The sequence below is a fragment of the Dipteris shenzhenensis genome, chromosome 5 (genome assembly GCF_047967505.1).
Source record: "Dipteris shenzhenensis isolate YYH24624 ecotype China chromosome 5, Dip_SZ_1.0, whole genome shotgun sequence".
In the NCBI taxonomy this organism is placed as follows: Eukaryota; Viridiplantae; Streptophyta; class Polypodiopsida; order Gleicheniales; family Dipteridaceae; genus Dipteris; species Dipteris shenzhenensis.
The window spans coordinates 59,603,187-59,631,184 of record NC_141600.1 but is presented as its reverse complement, the minus strand read 5'-3'; the positions used below and the strand labels follow the sequence as shown (position 1 = coordinate 59,631,184).

Sequence of the window (27,998 nt, the reverse complement as noted above, 5' to 3'; positions counted from 1 at the left end):
CATGGCTGTTTTTGCTGAAGAAAATCAGCAATCATAGTGCTCTTTCTTGCCAGCATGTGAATCTGAAGATTGAGAATATTCAGCCCCCCATGGGTCTTAGGTGAACAGATAGACTGCATGGGTAGTAGTCGCAAAGCCTTTTTATGAGATTTGCTTTTCCAAAATATCTCCATGGCCTGGGACATATAGGAAGCCAAATGCTTAAAAGACCAGGGAAGAAGAGGCAGATAAAACTGCACATATGCCATAATGATGGACTGTACTATCCGAAGTTGAACAGCCAAGTGGACAAATGCCAGTATTCCAGCTTCTTGTTGATCTTTTGAAGCACCCAGTCGAGCTGTTGATGCGGGGTAATATTCCAGCCAATGGGATACCCTAGATGCCTCACAATAGTATGGGAAGAGATGATGTTGCCTGGCCAAAGAAGTGTATGCCAATCAGCTTCTTTCAATGCTAGGAGATTTGATTTCTGAAAATTGATATGCAGTCCAGCAGCTAAGCCAAAATCATTCAGAGTATGCATCAAATGAGATAGGTCACTTTGAGAAGTCCTGGGCATAAAATATGAATCATCAGCATATGCCTGTGCAAGAAATGACTGTGCCCCTGGAATTTGCAAGCCATGAAGCTGCCCTGTATCTGCAAGATGATCCATGTGCAACAGTAACGGATGGGTAGCAATGGCATACAGCAAGGAACTAAGAGGGCAACCCTGTCTCACTGACCGGGTCATTGTCCAGGTTCTTGTCAACCCACCACCAAGTAAACACTGTGCAGTGGCATGAGAATAGAGCCAGTAAATAATATGGACCAGCCGAGGGCCAAATCCCAATTTATGCATAGTTTGAGAGATGAAATCCCAATGGATAGTATCAAATGCTTTCGCAATGTCCACTTGCAGAATGAGAACATATTGTTTAGAATATTTGGCATACTCAATTGCAAGCAAAGCATTGGAGATATTGTCAGTAATCTGCCTTCTGGGAACAAACCCATACTGCCTGGGATGAAGTCCTGCTTGCAAAATGAAGCGAACCCTGATGACAATCATTTTAGCAATGAGTTTGTAAATAATTGGCATAAGAGATATGGGCCGCCAATCAGCCATAGTCTCGCACAATCTTTTTTTGGGGATCAATTTGACAAGGCCATGTTTCCAAGAAGGAGGGAGAGATTGTTTTGCCCAAGCATGATTAATCATTAGAAGAAGAGTGTTCTTGAGATCACCCCAAAACGCACGGAAAAATTCAACAGTCAATCCATCCCAACCAGGAGAGTTGCCTTTGCGTAAATGACTTAAAGCATCATCCAGTTCATTAAGCATAAAGGGCTGCTCCAATGCATGAGCCTGTTCCTGAGACAATATAGGCTGAACATGCATAAGAAATTGAGATCTGGCTGCATTCACTTGCATCAAATGATCAGGCTGAGGAGAAAAGAGATGTTGGAAATGACTAGAACATTGCAATTCCAATTCTGATTTGGAAGTGGTCCAGGTACCATCATCTTTCTTGATCCTGCAAATGTCCTCCTTTCGCCTATCCGCATGGAGGCTTTTAAAAAAGGCTTTAGAGGAGCAGCCCTTATCTAAGAGGGGTTTCATGCGAGCTTGGATTTGCCACTTCTTTAATTTGCGAAGATCATTTTGATGGATGATATGAACTGCATAAGTACAAGAATCCTGTTCAGAGGAGGTGAGCTGCCTATGAGAACTGATTACATCCATTTGTTGCTTGTGAGATTGAGCCCATTTCAGCTTGAGCCTGAGGTTTCCCATGTAACTCCGTCCATAATCTTGAATAACAGCTTGCAAGCGATGAGCAAGACTGATCCAAGCAAAATCCATGTCCTCCTGAGCATGTAAGAGGAGGGGGCAGACAGCCACTCTCACCATGTTCTGAAATTGTTGATGAAGCAGATAAGCACTATTAACATGGAGTAGGCGACGACCAAAGAAAGGCATATCATCTGCTGTCAAACGTGCTGTAGATAATGTCAAGCATACTGGGAAGTGATCAGATAGCAAGAGGGAATGATCAACCCATAGTGCACATGTAAAACTAGCATACTGGTGAGCATGCAGCAAATACCATCTGTAAAGTCGAGCCGAGTAGTGAGTAAAGGCATTGTGATGATATGTATAACCCATATCTCTATCCCTTGTTGAAAGCCATAAATCTTCTGCATTCAAGGATGAAAGCATATCTTCCCAATGTCGGAGCTCAGTGGGGATCATATGCGAACGATGAGTGGTATTGTCTTGAATGGCATGCGAGTTATTGAAGTCTCCACACAAAAAGGCATTGGACGACCATGGATATTGTTTGAGGGAGGCCCACATTCTAGCTCTTGTCGCAGAAGTCTGAGAGGCATAAACAGATGCTATTTCATAGAGATCAGCATGATAGATGCATCTGATCACCATCCATCGACCCTGAGGGTCATTGTAAGCAACCGTGGGCTGCATATCATGTTTTACCAGCATGGAAACTCCCGAAAAATGCATTGTACCAGCATAAAAGATATCATATCCAGCATAGTGGCCTTGCTGGCCAGCCAAGAAGTGTTGATTGTGTTCCTGTAAAGAGATAACATCGGGGTGCATTCTATGTACATAGTGCGAGAGAAGTCTCCACTTATTGACATTGCAAAGACCCTGAACATTGTATGTAATGCAAGTAATTGAAGTAGACATAGAAGATATGTACAGTCAAACCAAAAAGCATAGTAAAGTATAAGCTGTCAGGCCTCAGCCATGACATCAACATCCACCTGGCCGCTTGGATCATTAGCTCTATGATCCTCATCATTGTCACGTACAGGGATGCCCCTCTTTAAGACATCAACCCACAGTTGAGAAGTGAGGCTATCAGCAGGGGTAGAGGTCTGACCAGGGGTGGAAGTTGAAACATCCCAATGGCGAGATTGTAACGGTCGTGGTTTGAGTGCAAATACCTGCTAGGCACCCTGGGGAGAAGCATGAGATTTTGAAATTTTGCCCTTTCCCTTATCCTTTTGCTTGGCTGAAACCTGAACCACATTTTCTTTGGGGACAGATTTAGATGCCACATCACCCAGCTTGGTAGGCATAGCCTTAGGCCTCGGGCCATAAGTTGGGGGGGAAGTATTTTCTGGAGCAATAGCTGTAGGTGGGAGTTGATGCAGGACTGCAGGACATTGTGAGGCTAAGTGGCCAAACTTATGACATGTGAAACAAGCACCTGCGAATACTCCCCATTTCAAGTCAAAATATTTTTCACCCAGGGGAACATCCTCCACTTCTACTGCAATGGAAGGAGGGGTTGGGTGATGTGTATCCCAAAGAACACAAAACCGATTGCGATTACCCGAAGGACGGGATGGGCGTACAACTTGCCCCAATGTAGCTGCCAAACTTGGTAACTCAGCCCTCATATAATCCGGAAAGTCCACTACCTCAACCCATACAGGGCAGTGGTGTCGAATGAGACCGTGATAATCCTTATTTGGCGACCATGGCATGACATGCACCATTTGTCTGCCATAGAATAGTGGTGACATCTCCAAGATCTGCTGACGATATGAGGCATCCAAAAAGTGCACTTCATAAAAGCCTCGAGAAGCAAAGTATACTCCTTCAACAAAGCAACCTCCCAACAATGCCTGAACCCACTGAGCCACATCATTTGCTGAAGGTAACTTCCCTGGGAAGAAGATGATAACTGCTTACTGAGAGAACTTGCGAAGGGGAGCGACCAATGAGGGCAGCTTCAACTTGTATTTGATGGCTGGGGGAGGTTTAGCCCACTCCTTCCGGCTGTGATGAAATTCATCTTTGAGCATGTCATAAACATAGCGAGCATCTACGGAAGCTGCAGTGGAGAAATCAACTTGCTGCATTTTGGAGTCCCGTGTCGATTCCTTGTGGGAATAGCTTTTAAACTGATCCTCCATGGAGGTAAGCAAAGCGGGATCGATGAAGTTGCAGAAGAGAAATGAGACTATACAACAAGGTTTGTACAGACAAGAAGTACGAACGAAGTGCTGAACAGGAATACTGACAGTACGGATTGTATGGGCTGTACGGACCGTACGGCTGTACGGAGGAGAATTTGCAGAGGAGGCTGGATCGTACAGGGGTACTTTTAGGGTGCGCAGGAGCTGTACGGGAAAACAACGGCGAGCGGGGATGCTGACGGAGTAAGGTAATCTAGGTTGTACGGAAAAGGGCGGGGAGGTACGGATAGACAGCGGGGGATTTATACTAGGTACGGAGATGGCGATTAGAAGAGGGGCGAGTACATTCGGGGCTGCGCAGGGAGAAAGCGGCTGCTCGTACAGCCGTACGTTGGGTGTACGGCGTCCGTACACCTGTACGGACAGGGCGGGAGCTTGTGCAGAAGCTTGGCAAGGCTGAACAGCAGCACTCCGCCGTCTCTCTCACTCTCTCTCTCACACACACCTCACTCACTACACACACCCCCCCCCCCCCCCCCCCCCCCACACACACACACACACACCACCCACTCCCCACACACACTATATGAGCTTGTGGGCTATTCTATCAGTCTTCTGCTGTGCGTACCCTATGTAGGTTGATTTCTAACATCAATGTCCCTGATGTATTTCTGATCCAACTATGAATGCAATCGGCATCTAACATTGTGAATGCCTGTGTTTTGCATCATTTTCATGTGTGTGCTGTTTTCCCCTTATGAATGGTATTGAGGACATTCTCTGTTGTTGCCTTGCTTGGTAGGCTCAGTCTGTTGAAAATCTGTACTTTGCAGGTATGAGCTATGCTTTTATCCACGATATCACCTAGATGAAAGCTCTCTTTTGTGTCGGAAGCCATTGCTTGATAAACCCATCGTAATGGACATTTGGCAAGACTATATATTGGTCACGTATCCTCCGTTTGATGTTCATGTATTCCATGCTAAATTGTCGGGCAAACTCTCCCCAACAAAGACTCCAGCTCTTCAGGTGTGTTCTAATACCCATAACTATTTTTGATCAATTGTATGGCTAGTACTCAGAGGGTTTGATGATATTCTCTTTCTATTGTAGATTTTGACAGTGGCTCTGCAAGCTGGCTTTCCTAGTATCTGTCTATCAAGATTGTAGTTGTGTTCTTAAAATGGATGTTTGGATATAAATTTTAAAGGCTCTACGGCATTCTAAAATTGAATATTAAACGACAATCACGAGATTACAATGCTGAATGCTGTTGCTCCTACAGTTGTGTGTGTGTGTGTTGTATAGCGACCTTTTCTGATCTTGTAATTGCTTCCCCCTTCTTTTAGGGGGTTGCAAATTGTAAAACACTCTAACTGGACTTCGCCCTATAAAAAGAAGAAGTTTGTAGCCTACAATTAGGGGTTTTCCTTGAGTGATTGGAACCAGATGTATGAAAATCCCCCTTCTAGGCAAAACCCTATGTGTAGGCCAAAAAAAACAAAACATGCATAGCAGCTGTATGTGCAGGACATTTTCACGTCTGATGACCAAGTTTTGGTTTCATTCGCTGTTGCAACTGAAATCCTCCTAGCAATTTCTTGCGCTGTTCACCCTTCTCAACTGATGAGTAATTTGCAGACAAATTCTGTGTGTGTGTGTGTGTGTGTGTCTCTCTCTCTCTCTCTCCCTCTCCCTCCAAGCAACTAGGGCCTAGGACAACATGTCGGGCTGGACCCCTCCAAAGGTATTTTATTCATGAGAGAGAATCTGAGTACAAGAGGTCAGCGTGGAAGCTGCTGTTACAAAATTCAAAACGTGAATTGTCTCATGGCAAGTTGCCACTTGTCTAATTTCTAGCCTAGTTCTAATCCCATGTCTATGGGTAAGGTCTTTTGGGGTCTTCTTTGCACTTGGTCATGCGAATAGCTCCTAATCGCGCGCGAAGCTCCGCAATGCCCAAGTTTAGAATCTTTCTTATATATGCAACAATTAAATAAAGTGCATAGCCATGGCACCCATTAATTGTTTGCGCTTCGCATGCGAAATAATAATGTCTGGACTAATCCTAAATTCTAATCACTGTGGGCGTTTCCACCAAGCAAACATAACACAAACAAATATAAATATATATTCTCTGGTTGACCGGAGTCAACACTCTTGATCATAATTAAGGGGGACAGTATGGCCAAGTCTCTCCAACCAAAGTTGGCACAACTCAGTTAACTGTAGTTAACCCTCTTGGCGCATGCCAAGTCTCGTTGATCGAAGTCAACACTCACAGACCGTAGTCAGCTCTGTGGCTCTCTGGTTAACTGCAGTTAACCCTCTTGGTAATAAACCAATTCTCCTCGATCGAAATCAGGCTTACTTGACTAGAGTTAAGTATCTTTGATCATAGTCAATTCTTTGACCATTAAAGGAACTCTTTGACCATAATTAACACAAATGGAAAACTCTTTAATTATGATCAAATAAATGGTCAACTCAATACTTTGACTTTAGGATATTTACAACTTGGTGACAGCAACCCTCTGAAATTTGAATAGGGCCTCAGCTCATTTTGGTTTCATCTTAATGAGGTGCTTGTAAGAAATTCAAGGAAGGCATAGCTTGTTTTGGCTGTTTTTGGCCTTGAACATGGCTATTGGTCGCTTCAGTTGTTAGTTTTACTCGTGTCTGCACACTGAAACTCAAAGGGGGAAGTTTCTTGACTTCTTTTTTTGTTTTCATGGGTAGTCACGAAGGGCGAGACAAAAAACAGCTATAGGCGGAGGGAAAAGAAGGGAAGGAGGGATGGAAAATAAGAAAAAAGAGGGGGGGGTGTTCTTCAGTGTACAAATGCCCAAAAAAGTCCCAAGCAAGGGGAAGTAGAGCAAGGTAAGATTTTTGTGCTTTAGTACCTCAGGTGTTGGCGGCGAGCCAACTAAACCGGCTTGAAAACCAGATGCAACAACAAGGGAGGAAAGAAGACCCCTGACAATGCTCGGCAAAGAAACCCCAGCTAGGGTTGGAGAAAGTTTCCGTAGGCTGTTTTGTGGGCAAGACAGCGAGTAGGAGGGCAGAGAGGCCGTGTGACCAGGCATGGTGGCAAGCAGCTACAACCGTGGGGGAGCAAAAAACGCCCATGGCTGTTTTCATGAACATCCGTGACACAGGGCAGTAGAAGAGATGGCGACGGGGAGAAGATGCTTGAGGGTGGTGGGGGGAATGAGAGCTCGGGGAAGGGGCAAAGGCAAGTAGGGAGGCGGCGGAGGACAGTGAGCAAGGACGCGGGGGTGGGAGGTAATGGGAGCTTCTCGAGTAGGGAGAGCCGTGTTTCCTCCTTCCTTACAATAACTTCACTTTCTTCATGTTTTAAAGGGCTTATTTGTACCAGATCTGCTCGACTTTCAAGACTTTATGTACAAAGACGCTCGTGCAACTGAAGAAGGAATCTATCCTGGTGACTCTTGTGAGCTGAACTGCACTTCAAGAGGGGATTCTTGTGTTTTCATAGATCTTAGACTTTCTCAATCTACCGTAGGATTAGAGCTTGGTATATATGACAAATGTTGAACAGCGTGAATATAGTGGTTTACACATTATAGAAATGCCTCACATTGACTCAAAACATTTCTGATTTGGCAAAATATGGAGTCATTTCTTCCCAATTCCATAGATATTCTTGCCTCTGTACAACTAAGAAGACTTTTATCACTCAATGTAGTACTAATATACAAGAAGTATAATCCAATAAAATAATGAAAAAAGTACGCACAATCTTAGATATGAAGTCTTTTGTATGTGTGAGAGCATATTTTTATACTATGGTCTACACCCACTGTTGGGCGCTGATGACGTCAGTGGGGATGTCGTAGTAGCTAGTCCTTGCTATGGAGATGGAGTTTACGGTTTTCAATCTTATGAGTGACTATCGTGAGATTGAAACTGCACTATGTTGTGTTTTTAGTAGAGGATGAGTTTGGGAATGTTCCCGGATTCATCTAGGTATATATCGGCCGTAGGCATGTTAGAATGATTGAACATAAGCTGAAAACAAAAAGCGGGGAGCTGAACAACCCTTTTTTCTTTTGGTTTCAAAAGATAGTTTTATTGAGTAGGCATGTGCTTTCTAGGTTAGGATTGTAATTTTGTATTTTGTAGGAAGCGGTACATAGTGTAAGAGGTTCATTTAGTTTTTTATGTTTTAAATAAATAATTCATTCTTTAATTAATTTTGCTTCTTTGTAGGAAGCTGTACATTAAGTGTGAGAGGTTCATTTAATTTTTGATGTTTTAAAATAAATAAATAATTCTTTCTTTAATTAATACATAATTGTAAGAGGTTCATTTAGTTGTTATGTTTTAAATAAGAACTTCATTCTGTAAATTCTTTCTTTGCTCTGAGGAGGGTTGAAGTAGACCGGACCTTGATCGTGCCTGCTCTGGTCCCTCTCCGTGCCGAATTGGCTCTCGTTTGGCAGCATTGTGGCGGTGACTCTCACTGCTAATCCATGCTACTCTCATCTCACCAAGCTCCTCTCCCTTAGCCTCCCCGAGAGTTGACTTAAATGCATAGAAGGTTGTAACATGTTTGTGCTTGGTCAATCGTGGTGACGTGTGGCATCGCCTCCTCCTACTTTCTAGTCTGTCGCATTAGTATATCTTTGTGTTGTCGCATCTCAATCAGATAGAGCCCAACACAAACCTGGTCAGGAAAATGGATTAGGTGTGTAAGCAGACCAAAGCCATGCCCCTTCTGAAAGAGGCGGTGATATCGCCCTCAGATCTCATAGTAGACTGGGCAGACACATAGAAAGTGCTCCTTTGTCTTGACCCCCCCCATTGGGCATAGTTTGCAAATCCTCTGCTCTCTAGGTATGCCTATAGCTCTTCCTACCTCAATCCTTAGCTGATGTGATGAGACTCGCAACTATCCGATGGTGATTCTAAGTGCATGTGAGACTCTCCTATCCTCGAGATATTGAGGTCTGATGACAAGACCATACTCGGAGACCCTGATGAAGTGGTCATGTTACAACTGGATCTTGGTGGGGAACTCCTAGTCTCCTCCTTCAAGCCGGAGACGTATGAAGTTGGAGGAGGTCCAACTGTATGATAGGTTGATCTCATGTCGTGGGATCATCATGGGTGGTGCATCCATGCTTTACTGAAAGGGTCCCTTTGAATGCCGTGGCGACCAAACCATCTGGATACGCGTGCGTACCATGCTGTATCAACACCGCTCTTTGCCATTCGCCCGGAAGACTCCAATGCTAGCCTTGGTAATCTCCACTAGGGTAAGGCCCAAACTCTGTGGAAGAATGTCATTGCCTGAAAGATGGCATCAACCTGGAGAGGGGTCATGGCGAACTCTGCTTGTATAACTGATGGGGGACTGAGGGCTTATCCGAATCATCCTAAATCCCATAGTCACCTGTAGCCTCTTAAATCTCTTCCACTTTGTCACTGAAATGTCACGCCCCGAGAAAGGTGCTGCATACATGGCAGTCGATCTCACCAGGGCCAACCCTTCGTCGGAGGGTCTTGGAAGTGTACTTGGAAGCAGTGCCTCTCTAGTCAGGCTAGAGCACCCCGCCCTTGCGTGACTCGTGTTGTACCTGCATGGGTCATCGTGAAAATTGGTCTGGTGAACACTGTCCCCAAATATGTGTAAGATTGCACCATCTCCAATGGCTCATCTCATTACATGAAACTATGGCGACGTGACATTGTTTTTTGGTCGATTTTGTTTCTTGATTTGTTTGTCTATTTTTGCTTAGTCACCTTCTTCCTTTCTTCTTATCTTTCTCTTTTGTTTATTTGATGTATTTTACTAAGCACTGGGTTTGCCCTAGAGACTTCGTGGGTCTTTCATGATGACATAAGTCACGATAAGTGTTGCTTTGCTTGCTAAGTATTTCTATCTTTTGTTTTTTAATTTTTTTTTGTTACCTCATTTTTATTCTCTTTCGTGTTCTGTGTGCTCCTCTTCATTTCTCTTTAGCTTTTGTACTTCTAGTTTGATGGAAAGACTCTATGTAAAGCCAAATCAGGTAAAAGGTGCTTGGTAAAGCATTTGGAGGTTTTTGGTTCTTGTGCTATATGCATGCTTCACATGAGCACATGCCAAAGCTCAATGCAAGGAGTCAAGGATACATCTTCATTGGGTAGTGTTGGCTGTACGACCCATCTACCAAGAAGATCTGGGTTAGCAGAGATTGCATATTCCAAGAGCTTCACATCAAAGAAGGTATAGAAGCTTGGAAATAGTTTCCAATCCTTGAAATTTAGCCACCTACAATTCCTTCTCTTTTGACTAGCAATGCGTTGCACGCATGGGCACCCATGTGCTGTCCATGTGGTAGTCTAGCATATGATTGCTGATCTTGCCATTATGACTACTAAGCACTGGGTTTGCCCTAGAGACTTTGCGGGTCTTTCATGATGACATAAGTCACGATAAGTGTTGCTTTGCTTGCTAAGTATTTCTATCTTTTGTTTTTTAATTTTTTTTTGTTACCTCATTTTTATTCTCTTTCGTGTTCTGTGTGCTCCTCTTCATTTCTCTTTAGCTTTTGTACTTCTAGTTTGACGGAAAGACTCTACATAAAGCCAAATCAGGTAAAAGGTGCTCGGTAAAGCATTTGGAGGTTTTTGGTTCTTGTGCTATATGCATGCTTCACATGAGCACATGCCAAAGCTCGATGCAAGGAGTCAAGGATACATCTTCATTGGGTAGTGTTGGCTGTACGACCCATCTACCAAGAAGTTCTGGGTTAGCAGAGATTGCATATTCCAAGAGCTTCACATCAAAGGTGTCAAAGCTCAAAAATAGTTTCCAATCCTTGAAATATAGCCACCTACAATTCCTTCTCTTTTGACTAGCAATGCGTTGCACACATGGGCACCCATGTGCTGTCCATGTGGCAGTCTAGCATAGGATTGCCGATCTTGCCATTATGACTAGTGCATACATTTTTTCGCTTGGAGAAGAAGCATTGGGCCCCATTTGTGGGGCTGAGGTGATGACATTACACAGCTTACACACTTTACCTTTCCGTCGTTCTAGATTTCCTAGTGCAAGTCCCCATTAAGAAAAGCAATTTTAATATCCAACTGATGCACTTGCCAATTGAAACGAGCAACCAATGCTATAACACCACTAGAGGGTTGTCATCTTGAAAGTGGGGGCAAAGGTCTCATTATAATCTTTCTCCTTTTGCTACGAATAGCCTTACGTGTCAATGTACCTTCGTATTTTCTTTCACCTTATAAACACTTTTTGTCCTAATAGCCTTTTTGCCTATAGGCAACTCTACTAGATCCCATGTGATGTTTTTGTGGATTGAATCCAATTCAGCACGCAATGGCTCTAACCCAATGCTCACTATCTTGAGCATCCTCCGAGTTGTCAGTTTCATCCTCATCCCATAAGTTGCTTATCCAAGCAGCGTCCACAAAATGTGCGTTAGCAGAACTTCTTGAACATGCCATTGTCATACTAGTGAGAAGGGTCTTAAGCTTACTCTCTTGGAGTGTTTAAATGAGCCCTGTGGGGACTAATCTAGCCTCTTGAGTTGCTGTTCTCTCTTCCCTCATGATTTGTTCCACATCGTCTCGAATGTTGGGCTCATACTGCTGTTCACGCTGCATTTGCTGATTTTCTACTCTAGCTGTCCTGAACTGCAGCCCATTGCCGGTGGGAGCAACCCATCAAACACATCATGCAAACCAAGCTGTGCTGGTATTGCGATAATTCTTTCTATAGTAAGTGGTGCATTGCCCTATCAACTAGATTTAGATGCTTGTCTGGGAGAGACTAAAATGAAATCGTTTAGTCCTCTCAAGCACTTGTAGCTTGAATGAAGAGATTTTGGACTACTTTTTGATTAGCCTTCTCCTTTAGTGCTAACCTTCGTCATGGCTGACTTTGTCCTTCACCTCCAAGTGTCGAGAGAAACTTAGTACGAAGACTTTGTATAAATGGATGGTCAAGTATGTGTGGGTGTGTGGCTTTGTATGTGTGAGAGCATACTTTTATACTATGGTCTATCCCCACTGTTGGGTGCTGATGACGTCAGTGGGGATGTCATAGTAGCTAGTCCCTACTATGCATGATGGAGTTTATGGTTTTCAATCTTATGAGTGACTATCGTGAGATTGAAACTACACTATGTTGTGTTTTTAGAGGACGAGTTTGAGAATGTTCCTGGATTCATCTAGGTATATGCTTCTGCCATATTAGCGAACATGCAAATTTCACCTTGTGAAGTTTTTGTCCAAGTTGCGCCGTGCTTGTATTGCGATAATTTTTTCTATCTTAATGCATTGCCTTATCAGCTAGATTTAGATTTAGATGCTCGTTTGGGAGAGACTAAAATGAAATTGTTTAGACTTCACAAGCAGTTGTAGCTTGAATGAAGAGATTGGGACTACTTTTTAATTAGCCTTCTCCTTTAGTGCTAGCCTTCGTCATGGCTAAGTTTGCCCTTCACCTTTGGAGTGCCGACAGAAACTTAGTACGAAAACTTTGTATAAATGGATGCTCAAGTATGTGTGGGTGTGTGGATTTGTATGTGTGAGAGCATACTTTTATACTATGGTCTACCCCCACTGTTGGGCGCTGATGAAATCAGTGGAGATGTCATAGTAGCTAGTCTCTGCTATGCATGATGGAGTTTATGGCTTTCAATATTATGAGTGACTATCGTGAGATTGAAACTGCACTATGTTGTGTTTTTAGAAGATGAGTTTGGGAATGTTCTTGGATTCATCGAGGTATATGCTTCTGCCGTATTAACGGACATGTAAATTTCACCTTGTGAAGTTTTCGTCCAAGTTGCGGCCTGCTGGTATTGCGATAATTCTTTCTATCTTAAATAGTACGTTGCCCTATCAGCTAGATTTAGATTTAGATGCTCATTTGGGAGAGACTAAAATGAAATCGTTTAGACTTCACAAGCAGTTGTAGCTTGAATGAAGAGATTTGGACTACTTTTTGATTAGCCTTCTCCTTTAGTGCTAGCCTTCGTCATGGTTGAGTTTGCCCTTCACCTCCGGAGTGTCGACATAAACTAAGTACGAAGACTTTGTTTAAATGGATGCTCAAGTATGTGTGGGTGTGTGGATTTGTATGCGTGAGAGCATACTTTTATACTATGGTCTACCCCCACTGTTAGGCGCTGATGACGTCAGTGGGGATGTCATAGTAGCTAGTCCCTGCTATGCGTGATGGAGTTTATGGTTTTCAATCTTATGAGTGACTATCGTGAGATTGAAATTGCACTATGTTGTGTTTTTAGAGGATGAGTTTGGGAATGTTCCTGGATTCATCTAGGTATATACTTTTTGATTAGCCTTCTCCTTTAGTGATAGCCTTCGTCATGGCTGAGTCTGCGATTCACCTCCGGACTGTTGACAGAAACTCAGTACGAAGACTTTGTGTAAATGGATGCTTAAGTATGTGTCGGTGTTTGGATTTGTATGTGTGAGAGAATATGTTTAAACTATGGTCTACACCCACTGTTGGGTGCTGATGACGTTAGTGGGGATGTCATAGTAGCTAGTCCCTACTATGTGTGATGGAGTTTATGGTTTTCAACCTTATGAGTGACTATCATGAGATTGAAACTGCACTATGTAGTGTTTTTAGAGCATGAGTTTGGGCACGTTCCTGGATTCATCTAGATATATGCTTTTGCCATATTAGCGAACATGCGAATTTCACCTTGTGATGTTTTCCTCCAGGTTGTGGCTTGCTGGTATTGCGATAATTCTTTCTGTCTTAAGTGGTGCATTGCCCTATCAGCTAGATTTAGATGTTTGTGTGGGAGAGATTGCAAAGCAAAGAAATTGCTCAGCTGATAGAGGTGATGATAGGTTAAAAGCATAGATTACCAAAAAGTTTAGGACACCTGTATGATAGAGTATTAGTTGTCCTGTGTGATACAGGTACTAAACATTTAGATTCTTAGATTCATGTGCAAGTGCATCAGTGTAGAGTCATGTCTTGTATATTCTAGAGGGACTCACATGCATTATCTCTGGACCCTGCACAGTAGTAGTAGCAGCGCGAGTAGAGAGGGAAAGAGTGCTGAACACATTAAAACACAAGGTCTCTGTCCTCTGCTGAGGATTGATAGGAGGGCTAGTATGGGTGCTTACTTTCTCCATGTTACATGTAGAAAGTTGTTGAATGGATGCATTGTTGTGAATCTGAGTTGGAAGGCCTAAATTGGCAGTTTATTGCGATTTGAGGATTTAGTTTTTAGTATTTGCAGAAGAATGATAACTGCACTCTACTTGAAAGACTGTGAGTCATTAGCATCATCAGAGGGCTGCTTATTTGCAAGCCATGCAAGTATCACTCTCATCTTGGCCAAGATGACCATGCGCTGTGTTGTTTGCTGGGAACCCATGCTTTATGCTATATTCAGAAAGCTAATTTGAAATCTGCTGTCGAAAGATATTTCAAATGGCTATGTCATAAGTTGTTTTCTATTGCAAAGTGACGTCACTACTTATAAATGGGTGCGCAAATAAGTTAGTTTGATTTGTTTCTTTACACCTTCACTTTTTATCTATTAATGTCTCTGGAAAAAGGACAATCTTGTACTGAAACAAGAAACAGCTTGTTACAGCACGTGAGCTCTCGATCATGACAGCCAAGAAACAACCTGTGGCTATGCGCTTTCTACCACACCGACTAATAGAAGATGGAAAGCTTTTATCTGAAAGTGACATTCTTCTTTACAATGGTCCTCAGAGGACTCCAGAAGAATTTATTCCAAGGCAACCTTCCAGGTTAGTCCTCATAGGGTAATACAGCATTGAGCAATTCTAACATGGTAGTGCCTGAAAGGTTTATCGTTTACAGGTGTCTTATCTTGAGAATCGATGGGGAACTATCATTGCTGGACCTAGATGAGGGCAGTGAATGTAAACTTACTGCAGATGTAGAGCACTTTTGGGTAACTTATAAACAACCAGATGGGGAAGCTAACTTAATTGAAGAGGTGTCTTGGTTGGCATATGGACATCATGGGATGCAGGTATGTCTTTGAACTGTCCTATGTTATGAGCAGAATCTTATAATATGGAATGATTTGATGCTAACCGCTTTTATCCCCTGCTGTCGGTTGAATAGACATGGCTTCTGGTTCTAATTTTTGACCACATATTGATGAGTTTTTGAGCTTTGGAGAAGCAACCTACCATGTTTGAGTGTGGAATGATATTAAAAATTATGAGGCTAGATTGGGGCTATCTTTGCATCCTGACTAGAAAGTCTGTGTGATGTAGGCTTGGTACCCTTCTTCTGGGGCAGATCCATACCAATTGCAAGACTTTTTGCAGGTCTTTTCTTTGCAACTTTTTTTAAAACCGTATTTGGTGAATCTTTACAGTATTATCGCAGCTTGTTTATACTTTTGGTGGGTGTGGTATATCCAATCTATTCATCATATGTTTGTTTACTTGATTTTTTTTTCAGCTGGATCCAGAGCTGGAGTTTGACCGGGAAGTATATCCTTTGGGTCTTTTGCCGTACTCTGGTGTGGTAGTTGGAGTTTCACAAAGGCTCTCGTTTTCAGCCAATGTGGATATGCCCTGCTTTGAGCCCTTGCCACAAGCTCAGACTATCTTGCACTGTCTACTACGCCATCTTCTTCAGGTGCACATTCTTTTTTTGAAGACTCGCTTTCTCGTGTCACTTCAATATGGCGGCTTAATCTTTTTATACATATCGATAACTCACATGCAATGTAACATAGAGCTGCATATTTTTCGTCGTTTGTGTTTGTTGTGAAAATATTGTAGCGCATGTGTTGCAATTGCATGTATACCTAAAGCAATGCATATATTTCCAGCTAGGAATCTATGTGAGAGAATGGAGACATTTTGAAATAGAGAGGAAGAAATAATGTCTGTTATAGTCTACAAGAGACCGAAAAGCGTACGAAACTGAAAAAATCCAGATATAGTAGGAAAAACTGCAGAGTGGAGCCACTAAGTGGGCATCTACTCCCAAAAATGGCATGTACTTACGAAAACCTACTTACATTAGTTATAGAATGAGAGTCTTTAGGTTTTGATTTGAACTCCCTGATGAGAGGCTTGCCCACTTGTGCTCCTTTCTAGCTGTCTTCACCTTTAGCTTATTGGCCTTTGGTCTGAGTTGTGATCTAGTGGGTTCTTCTGCTATTGATGCTTTCGTACCTTTCGGTTTGTTCAATGGCTTCAGAATATGAACTTTGCTAGCTCTCGTTGCAAGTGTAACTATTACATGAGTACTATCTAAATTTAATTGTTGACAGATCCCCTTACCCCTCAACCAACTTTGCTAGCTCTCGTTGCAAGTGTAACTATTACATGAGTACTATCTAAATTTAATTGTTGACAGATCCCCTTACCCCTCGGTTGACTAGTGCTAGTTTGGTGCTTGGTGGGAGCGTGGTGTACCCAGGTGCCTCCAGGGGGTTCTTGGCTTGACACTCCTTGGGTGGCTTGGCACTCATTGTCCTACTGTGGCTTGGTCATGGAAAACGAGCATCATCTAACAGGCCGTGCAAGCATGGACAGCACTGTATGGAGACAGGTGCACAAATAGTATGAAGAGAGCACGGAATGAAGCAACTTCTCTTACTATGAAAGAGAAGGGCTTGCAGCCTGTTACAAACAGCTGTAGCTGCAGGGTCGTGCTTGTGCAACAAGGTGTTGGTGCAATAACTCATTCTTTCCGCCGGCTGCTCACCCTTCACCTGCAGCCCTCCGCCAGCTGCTCACTCTCCTCACTGGCAACTCTGCCAGCAGCTGCTCCACCCCTCTTCGTTGGTAGCTGCCTCTTGCGCAGCCAATCCCGCGAGCTGCAGCCTCCTCCGCCGGCTGTTGCCCCTTCTCCAGCCTTCCTACTCCGTCGCCCCCCCTGACCTATCCCGCCACTGCCCCCCTACTCTACGTGCCCCTTTGCCCTAGCCTACCTTTGCATGTAGCCCCTACCCCCACACCTCCGCACCTAGTTCTCTACTCCCCCCTCTATCCCCGCCTCTAGCAACTCTAGCCCTGCCTCTCTACCCTCACGTCTTTTCGCCTTTGCCCTGCTGCCTCTTGGTGCCCAGTTGATGCTACAAGAATGAGGGATGGCAGCTCCCCTTAGTGCTTCATTTACCTGTTAGAAACATGGAGAGAGAGAGAGAGAGAGAGAGAGAGAGAGAGAGAGAGGCTAGTGAGTGAAGAAGTGATACACAAATGTGGAAACCATGAAGGCTTTCATTCATTCATGATCATCACTGTCACGAGGACATGAATTTTGTAAGCAAATAAACTATGACTAAGTTTGTACCAGTTTGGCCATGGGGGACTGGCCTAGAGGAGCGGTGAGCTCCTGAAAGCCCCTAGTGTTAACATCTAACTGGACGCATTGGCTAGAACTAACTGTTAGAATCAAGGCATGGCATCACTTTGACCCCCAGATAGATCCCCAAGTTTCACGTTGGAAGAGGGGTTAAAAAGGATCAAAAGGTTGCCCCTAGACAGTACCAATGTTTGTCATTGGTTAGTGGGGTTAGAACCTCTAAAAGTCGCCTCTAGGAAACCAACGTTTTCTTGGTACTGGTGCTAGGGGCATTAATGTGACACGTGTCAGGCATGCAGCCTACCAGCTCCAATTTTAGCATCCTCCTCCTATTAGGGCAGCTGGCGTCCAGTTCGGAGTCAGTTCTGGAATTCGCCATCTTCGTCCTCTCCTGTTTGCTGCGTCAGACCTTCTCCACGCTGCTGGTTGCTATTTCGCTGCTGTTTTGCACTGTTTCCTTGCTCTCCATCCCTGTTGCATGCCCTCCAAAACAGGGAGCATGATCTGCGAATCGCTTGAGCCCTTTTTTTGACTTTGACCTGCTGCTGTACGGCGGAATTTACAGGCTGTACGGACTGACAGGCAGTCCGTACAGACTGTACGGAATCTTTCCAGGGTGCGGGTACCTGTGTACGGACTGTACGGACAGGCTGTACAGCTTGTACGGGCAGGGCCTGTACGGACCTTGAAAAAATGTTTTGTACGTGCATGCAGCCCGAAGCAAAGTTTTGTTGCTGCAAATTAGGGTTTCTTGCTGCGAATCTCTGTTTTGAGGTCTTTGGCGGGGTTTTGGATACCACGAGAACCTGTTCTAGTGTGGAGGGGGGGTTTTTGGTTGCAGCCTGTGCTGCGGGTGCACAATCCCAAAATTCCAGCCCAATTTCTCTTTCTTTTTCACTGTGTGATTTATTTCTAGTTTCTCTATTTGAGATTCTCTATGGGATTCCCTGGGTTTGTTGCCATCACCCAGTCATAGAGGGTGAACCCAGGTTGATACCAGGTTGATGAGGTCAGAAGAATGCCTATGCCTTGCTCTAGGAGTTGGGATGCACGGTTTGCCACCCTCTCATCAATGTAATGGTTGTCTCACCGGGCTAATCGGTGTCGCTGTGTGATCATTGAGCAGGGGCATTCTAGCCTCACCTTGATGTGGTGTGTTTAACTGGATGCTAAGTGGTTGTAATTGACGGTGTAATCAGAGTTAGTTGTGGTTTACTGCCCTTAGGGGTTCTGAAGGCCGGTTTCAATCACTAAATTAGACAAGTGAAGTACAAGCCTTATATAGATAATAGGGTACACACACTCACACTTGCACCAAGTGCATATGGGATAAGTCCCATAGTGACTCGTGGCACTCACACGACTCGCATGAACTAGTACTAGATCTCCTAGTACTACATACCAATACATCACATCAACACACTCTGTGGCTATGATATCTCCAACACCCCCCTTTAGAGCAAAGAGTGTGAGACCCAACACGCAAGTCCAACTACCCAACACCTCCTGTGTGATAGTGACTTCTCAGTCAACTAAGTCCCATAGTGACATGTGGCACTCACACATGACTCACATATGAACTAGTACTAGATCTCGTAGTACTACACGCCAATACATCATATCAACACACACTTTTGCTATGATATCTCCCAACACCCCCCTTCAGAGCAAAAGAGTGTGAGACCCAACACGCAAAGTGTAGACCGATTCCACCTCCACTGCAATACTGCAAAGAGCAAGTCCAACTATCCAACACCTCCCCTGTGATATTGACTTTTCAGTCAGCTTGCAACCGGCAAGGGCAAACCATCACTTGTCACCTCCCTTACTGTGAACTGGGTGGTCAATACCATCAAACCAATGTAAAAGTTAATACTTTCATTTTTGGGGGACAACCCCTGGTTGAGTACCTCTTATTGACTCCAAATACATTAAGTTTAGAGGGACAACTCGAGGCTGAGAACGTTCTGGGGTAGCCTAGGAATTAAAGAAAGTACAGAACCTCAGTTCATCTTGAGTGTGCCTAGTCAGAGGCCTCTCGCATGCACTTGAGGTCCAGGATTGACTCTACACAAAAACACATAGAGCTAAGCATCATCTATCACGTTAGAGAGGGATGGATCATGCAACTAATAAACCTTGCTCCTCAGATCCAGTAGATGTGGTGTAAATATTCTTGAGCTTGTCCAGGATCTCCTTGGCTGAAGTAGTGAGGTCAAGTTGATGAAACTATTTGTTAGCCAACCTCACACTGATAAGTGCCATTGCTTGGTCATGCTACTCATGCTGATGTGTCATTCACCACAAGTATGAGGCTCCATATCATCAATCTGAGGTAGCAAAACCAGCAAGCTGAAATGGATAGCTAGTATATGAAGAGGCTGGTCTAGGGCTCTGAAATGGATCAGCAGCTTTAGAAATGGTTGAATAATCGTGTCCAGCAATTTGTGGATGACCTCGGAGGCTCGAAAATGCAAACCCTAATGAAAAAGCAGCAAGAATAAGCCTCGAAATGCAGAACTGAATGAACCCAAATCAAAATGCAAAAATGAGCCAAGAGGTGAGCACTGTGGATGTGGAAACTACTACAAGTGCTGCAGCAGCTCAAAAGGCTCACTAGAGCACTACGAAGTGCGAAAACAGGCTCCCTATGTGAAAGGCGGCTCTCTAGAACAGTCGGAAATGATGATGCAGGTTACCAGTTTGAAAATCGGCTGTTCTAGATGAGCTGGAAGCCAGGAAACTGCTCGAAAATGCCTCCAAATGACTCAAAATGCTGCAGAGAAGGCTGTTAGGTGGCCGACTACACAGCAACAGCAATAAAGAGCTGTTCTTGGCGTTGAAAACCTCCAAAACAGCTCTGTTGAAGGCGGCTATGCAGCAGCAGCACAGAAACGGGTTGAAATTGCCTTCAAATGCCTCGAAGTGCTGCCAGACCTGTCTGATACAGAGTGGACTCGAGTGGAGAGATTATAGGTCCTCTTATTATTACGGATGATGTCCAGTAAGCCATCTATTCCTCAACAGATAATTTAGGCTAAGTTCAGGGCATCTCCATTGCAGTTAGATGCGGCATTCCAGACTATTACTTATCTATATTGCGTGCGAGATTATGGCTCCTATACTGCTCAGGGCGATGCAGGCTACCTTGGTTGGGGTTGGCATATTCTATGGCATTAGTAGCATAGGTGACCAGAGATGCTGGTACACACATACATGCAGATGATTGAGAGACTTGGTTCCCATCCAGACAGGCTGCCACCCTTTCAGTACAGCATCGACACTCCATTTGTCCCGTTTCGGGGCAATGAGTTCAATCCGATCATGCGAGAGGATCTTTTACAGTTACAAGCATTTAGGACCTGGTTGGCACAGACAGAGCTTCTTGTGAAGCTCAGCTTCTATCAAGACCATTGCTTACGCATCTTCGAGGAGGGTTTCATTATCCTGCCTAGGTACACTCAGATCCACCTACCGCACTCACTTAGGATTGCCATTGGACAGTTCCGTGTGTCATCGCATTGACTTCGTATCAAGAGCAAACGAGAAGAGGGGATCCTGAGAGAGAGCCGTATCTGCACATAATGCGAGCGACATGAGGTTGAGTCAGAGGAACACTTTTCCTTATGTTGCGTAGTCTACTAAGAGATCCGTGGACGATACCACTGCCTTTTCAGAGATGGATTCGAAGGCCTCTCTAGACTCTCTCATACCTAGATCAGAGGCGTCTTGTTGCTTTCATTCATGAGGCGATCCGACATGGAGACCGTCTCATCAGATCAGTGAGACAAGGGCGGGAGGCCTTGTCTGGTCCACCCCAGAACATGATCACGGAGTTATTCCTGCTAGATCATGCTGCCCCCATGATCATAGATAGCAGGAGCGGCAGAGACCTCGAGACTGAGACATGGCACACTCCCAGAGGACAGATGTTAGATCTCGATTCCCGCTAGCTTACATCTCATCTATCTTCAGACATGGAGTGCGGCTGACAGGGGTTACTGTGGCGCCCGTTAGGGTTAGAGTAGTTGAGGAGGGCACGATAGACTACTCCCCAAGACAAGAGACAGAGATCTATTACAAGCTTCTTGCCTACACTCCCTAGTATGTGGTGTACCTTGACCTTTCACGTGTGCGTTGCATTGTATTCTATTGTTGGATCAGATTTCATCTATTGTGAGAGATGATGATGCGAGAGATGACTATGACTATGGCGGCATGCATGATGACAGCATGGACTATGTCCACACGATTTTTTTTTTTCTAGCATGGATTAGGATGCTCACTTGGTAGCTCCACCCTTTTGCTCATTGTATCAGGTTTTCTATGAATCTCATAGACCCATCGGTCTTTAGTAGACTTTAATAAACTTTATGTCTTTTCTTTCTTCCTTTTCTTTCTTTCTGCTAGAGTCACTTCATCACTGTCTCAGACATCTCCTCTCTCTGCTTAGCTTACTCGGTCACCACCTACCATCCAGCCCCACCCCTCCACCTTTGTACCAGCTCCCTTCCGCTTTGAGATCACGAGAGGATCGGGCTTCTCTAAATCTTTTCTCAAGCAAGAGTTATTCAGCTTTCATATGGGTGAAGGTGAGAGTCTAGGTACGTGCTTGAATCGATTTTAGGGTTTGTTACGACAATTGAATTCATTAGGCTCTAAAGTAGATGATGACGACGCAAAAGCAATTCTCTTGAAGGCAATCTCTGAGAGGTATCCAGAATTAGTGCAAATTCTCTAGGTCAGCTCAGATGAACTTGCATGCGGGTTACAATTGCAGAGAAGAACTAGCACATAAAATATCAAACTTCATACGACCTCCTCATTCAAAGTTATGAAGACCAATATCAAGCAAACAATAAGAAGTTGAATAGCGAGACAAATATATATCACCAACAATTTGTATAAGGTTACTGAGACGAACAAGAACTAAAGACTACGCATGCCATAACGTCTCCTCGAGGGAGTTCACAAGATTGGCAAGACTCTCTACTGACCAACGACCCTATGGAAAAACACTACTCATTCTAGCAGTTGCTAAAACATACTGAAATCTAGATCCATCCACAAGAGAGAGCCTGGCGACAATAGTACATTCTCAAAATGACTCTCATGGGACTGGAGCTTGGACAAAAGGATCGATCACGTCATGTCTAGAGGTCCATAGAAACCAAAATCACCGCCAACCATGGAAGTGTGCGGGGGTGCTTGTGTGGCGTATTGAGCTTGAGCATATGCAAGCAGCTCACCTCTTCCATAAGAGAGTGTTTCTAGGTGGTTAGAGGTGCCTTGTACCTGTGTTGTTGCCAACTCTGATTCCAAGTCCCGAATCCTCTTGTTTTTAGAATTGTTGCACCTTCAAGCATTCTCGAGCTCGGCCTCAAATATAGCAAGGGAGGTGAGAGGGCACTGAGAGAGTGGGAGGTAGGTCTGAGAATGAAGAGTGTCCAGGGCTGAGAGAGTTGACAAAGGGGAAAAGGGGATTAGAGAGGGATGACAAGGATTCAAAGATGTGAAGAGCTGTGAGAGTGCTGAGAGAGGGAAAAGGGTTGAGAGAGGACTGGGTAAGGACTGAGAGAGGCAAGGGGCTGACAAAGTTGTGAGAGAGTCAAGACTTGAGAGCTCTAGCAGACCCAATAAAAAATGAATATGGCAAGGTCTATGCAAAGAGTTGCATGTGACCACGGTGTTGTTTGGGTGAGTTTCAAGGAAAATCACACCATAAAAAAATCAGAAAGGAAAAATAAGTGTATCTTATGATTCGAAGCATGCCGAAATGCCTTGATTGCTTGGAATGGCACTTTACGCTAGGTGCGCACACCGAATTAACCATGGTCAGCTGGTGACCTAATGTGTAAAGGACACCATCCTGGAATGGATCACTATGAATCTTAAAAATACTATGACTTGCTCCAAGTGGAGCGCTTACACTTTGTCTTTATATGGCATCAAACTAGTTGACCGCTTCATCAAATGTATCCTCTTGGATTGTGATGTCTCAATTCCAAGAGGGTAGTGCAGCTTTCCTACATATCGAGCTTATACTTGCGTCTACTCGGCCCTCACTTCCTCAAGCCCTCCCTATTCACCATACCTGCCCCTCCACCCCTCTAATTCCTCCCCATCTACCCCTCCCCCCCTTTATTCCTCCCCATCTACTCCTTCCTTCGCTCCTGGCCAAGATTTGGCATGGGAGCAAGCCACAACCACTCTGCCCAAGGGCAAAGCAGAACTGTCCAGCTTTGCAAGGCTCTCCTACAAGGCCAGCCTCATTGGGAGCTCGCTACATGTATAGCTTCCTCCTCCCACTCACATCGATGGAGCCACATGTTCCTACTCCAATGAGCCCTTCGTAATGAGGAGCTTATGTAGTGTTCATTTCCATAGCTTCACCATCAAGGATTGAAGTTGAAACATCACATCCCCCACTTCTTAGTGCTTCCCTAGGCTTCCATGGGGAATGCCGTGAGCTTATCAGTTTCATTGGTACACATTTTGGCATTTTCCTTGGAGCATTGTGTATGAGTAGCATAAGTCCTGTTAGAGGATGAAGTCTTTGAAGGTTTAGGGTGGTGGTTGCCAATCCCAACTACCTTCCTTCAAAGATCAATTTTTAGACATTGAAAGGTGCAACATGTGGACACATGCAGACTCCTAAGGTTATGCTAAAGGTGCACAAAATTTGGACACCCAACCAGTTCCTAGTTGCGTTGCTCGACTCATCCATGTTCCACAAGGATAGAGCAACCCGGCTCGTACGCTCATCCCAATGACCAAGGACCTTGGGAAGAGTCATTGGACGATGGGAAGCACATTAATGGTTAGGAAAAAATAAGTATGCCAATACAAATGCATGTGACAAGGCCAAACAAAGGCTTGCTAAGTAGTCTAGGAGTCTGCGGTTCGTACTAGTCAAAAATCAAAGCCCCTTGCATTTGGTTTTTGGGGGGTGGGGACTCAACTCGCCTACCATGAATACCTCTCCCCCTAAGCATCCCTCCCCATACCCACCTCAAGGCCTCCTGCTTCTCTAGTGGCCATATGTTGTCCCAAAACCAAATCTCTTCACCAAATCACCCCTCCCCTTGAGCAAGTGCTTCTGCCTCTTCTTGCCCCTCCAAAGAGAAGAAGGTACACTTAAAGAGTGCTATTACTTGTAGTTTCATTGCCCATTTAAATTTTGTGATCTATTGACTCTAGCATATGCTTTATGATTATCAATGCTTTTGTTATGTTGTTGTTCCCGGTTTGGGAGCTATTTTTACTACCCCCTTTTCCATGGTTATAGTTTTGTCATCTTGTTGGCATGTGAAAATTATCTAATTTTAATGGGTTATATACATAAATGCTGTTATGACAAATAAAAGATTTTGGCTTTTCATAAACCTGCTTTGATATTGTTTTCATCTTTTTTTTTCATGTTTGAAAAGAGAGGAAAAATGGATGATGCATTGCAACTTGCAAGGCTATCTGCAGGAAGGCCTCATTTTTCACATTGCCTTGAATGGCTACTTTTTACGGTGTTTGATGCAGTAGTTTCCAGGTACATTCTCGAGGTGTACATGCATATATAGTGCATTGGCTTTTATATAATTATCTTTCTTTTTTAGTAACTTTGTAGTTCTTGACCTATTTTAGAAATGCGATGGGATATATGTAAAATAGAAAGGATGTGTGTTACGACTTTCCTTTAAGAAATATTTAACCTCAAATCATTGATATGCATAAAGACACTTTACCACACGTCACTAAAGGTGAATCTTTGTAGTTTTGGAGTTTAAACTACATAAGAAGTTTAGAGAGGAAGTTACAAATTTGGACTTTAGGACAACAATATCTGAATTTGTACGATGTGATAGGAGAGGCAAATCAGGAACATCCATTTTACAGGACAAAGATGGATGACACTTATCTGAGATAGGCTCATAACGATCAATGGTTCTTTACAAGTAAAGTTCAGATCATGCAAGTACATCGAACTTTCTTAATGCACTGCACTCATTAATATGTGTTTTGCAGATGGTTGGTGAGCACGTTCACGGCTGAGGGCAATTGTGTCATTGATATTTTTGCTAGATCACTGGGAAGAGTTTGCAAGGAGATGTCATGCCATTAATTGGGCATTGAAAATGATACACATTTGGCAAACCTTTCCCTTATGGACATCCCCACTGAATGATCGTGTGTGTGCTTGACACTTTATGTACGATTTCTAATGAAAGGATTTTGAATATATTGGAATTTTTGAGCTCTTTTGGTCTGTCCTGATTCCAGTAAGAGATTGCAAGCAAAAAAAAAACACTCGATGTGTGTCTCTTATGTGGAGCTTTCTACCCTCAAAAGCGAAAGTCACGTCCAACCCTTTCGATGTGAATGTAAGCATATTAATGAGAAATATTGCAGATCCTATATTGTGGGGTAATAATCCTTTATCATGCCCCTTTCTTCAAAGGTAAGAGGCATATGGCTTAAATGTTACCCGTAGGGTCTTATGACCATAATGCCTAATAGGCCTCCCATATCTATACTAAATGTCAAAGTATTTCGACTTATACACATTTTGATATGAGACTCTAAAGGGTCTTATATTCTATAGGCTTTTCTTATTTTCAAAGTCTAACATAAGGTCTTTATATAAGGTCTCATCACAAGATAAAAAAGTCTAATTTTATGTCTTTTCATTTGAATGGTCTAGTCCAATTTGTATGACACGATATCGAGTATCAAAAGATCAAATCAAGGTTCATAGTATTGTACTAATAGATTTTGATTTATAGATCACTTAAGACATTGTGCTACTGGTCATTGATGACTATTAGCTGACCTCCCTGGGTGCACAGAGATGCATATCCTTTAGAGTAGCATAATTTGATGTGGCCTTTTGCATGGATTGGTTTTATGTCATTAGTTGTGCTTGCATCATGTAAATGTACTTGTTTAATTCTAGGAAGCTCAAAATCTGCATGTGTAAAATTAGATGATGATTTTCTTGATCGTTGGAAAGAGCAGAATTCCATTTTGGGACCTTTCTTCTATCTTGCTTTCCAAGTTGCACCCTCTTTCTTAGCTCATTACCCTTAAATATTAGTTCACCTAGGGCTATGTTGTGATTTTTCATGCTGTTCTGGCCACCATATTCAATATAAAAGTGTTGGGCTCATGACTACATGGATTGCATTATGCCCTAATGGATTACAATATTGACTCTATACTAGGTTTTATTGTGTGTAGTTGGTATATGTAAGGCAGCCCTTGCTGGGGGCCACACTTGTTGGATACAACAGAGTGGTCTCGTGTGGAGCGGCTACAGGTTCTCATGTTATCACTGATGATTCGCAGCGGTAAGCCATCCGTTCCTCACCAGATCATTCAGGTAGAGTTTGGGTCATGCCTATTATAGCTAGATGCTACATTTCAGGTCATCACGTATGTGTACCGAGTCAGGGAGTATGGTGATTACACTTCTAGGTGTAGCAAGCTACCATGGGTAGCACTATCCTCCTCTATGGCACTTTCAGCAGCAGGGGACTAGAGATACTGGTATGAACGCATAGAGAGATGGTTTTTGAGAATTGGGGCTCCAAATAGAACATGGCAAATCAGCAGATGCCTTTGTCATGGAAAAAGCGTCTTCTCAAACTGATTCCAAAAAAGCAGCTATGTGATTCACTGGGTGATTGGAGGCCAATCATGCTCATGCCAATCATTTACAAGATCATTGCCAAAATGGTGGTTGATCGGATTAAAGGTTATTTGCATGATGGGTTGCATCCCTCCCAATATGGCTTTGTTCCATGTCGCCATATCACAGATAATATTGCCAATGCTTATATTGGGATTGGATATGCCAAATACACGCAGCAGGATGTTCTACTCTTGCAGGTAGATTTTGCAAAAGCCTTTGACACAGTTCAATGGGATTTCATCTCGCAAACTATGCGAGCTTTGGGGTTTGGACAAAAAATGTAGCAGGTTATTTTTTGGCTTTACAGAGATAGCAATGCGGCTTGCATTATCTCTGGGGATATCTCTGATGAGTGGACTCTTCGTTGTTCGGTCCGCCAGGGATGCCCTCTCAGTGCTTTACTGTATGCCATTGCTACTCATCCTATGCTGCAATATATTGATCATCTTGTGGTTACAGGATAATGGCTTGGAATTGGATGCTAATCGCAGCATGGTTGCTCAAGCTTATGCTGATGATTCTTTCTTTACCCCGAAGAATACGCCCCATGATCTTGGTGCCTTGATGCAGGCTCTCTCTATTTATGGTTTGGCAGCTGGTCTTCATGTTAATTTTCAAAAGTCTAAGTTGCTCCCTTTGCATTCCAAAGACTGGCATAGTCTATTATGGCCCGGGGATATCATTCCACCCACTCATTTTGCTCGTCATCTTGGTTACCCTTTGGGATGGGAACTCACTCGCCGACAACAAACTGATTGGGTTTTGGCTAAGCTTCGGAAAAAGCTTGAGTATTGGAAACTGGCAACCTGGCCTTTGCACGTTCGTCTTCGAATAGTGCAGTCCATCCTTGTGGCATATATTCAATTTTACTTGCCATTGATCATGTTCACCAAGGCAGATCTTACATCTTTCATGTCTGTCTTTATCGAACTCTTCTGGCGATCCAAACATGGCAGAAAAAGTCTCAGGCTGCTTTCGATGCATCACATTTGTTCTCCCAAGATGCATGGTGGATTGAACATCACTGATATTCATGTG

At 43.6% G+C, this 27,998-nt stretch overlaps 1 protein-coding gene across 1 annotated transcript in view; it reads left to right on the top strand.

The window, feature by feature from the left end:
- The window catches only part of LOC147902253 (uncharacterized), a 171,157-nt gene that overhangs the window by 45,986 nt on the left and 97,173 nt on the right, over window positions 1–27,998 (top strand). The window contains exons 8-13 of the mRNA XM_087374827.1: window positions 4,773–4,968; window positions 14,555–14,727; window positions 14,801–14,975; window positions 15,226–15,279; window positions 15,416–15,595; window positions 24,706–24,818. Of these exons, the coding sequence (XP_087230953.1) occupies window positions 4,773–4,968; window positions 14,555–14,727; window positions 14,801–14,975; window positions 15,226–15,279; window positions 15,416–15,595; window positions 24,706–24,818 (891 nt within the window). The remainder of the gene's footprint in view (window positions 1–4,772; window positions 4,969–14,554; window positions 14,728–14,800; window positions 14,976–15,225; window positions 15,280–15,415; window positions 15,596–24,705; window positions 24,819–27,998) is intronic.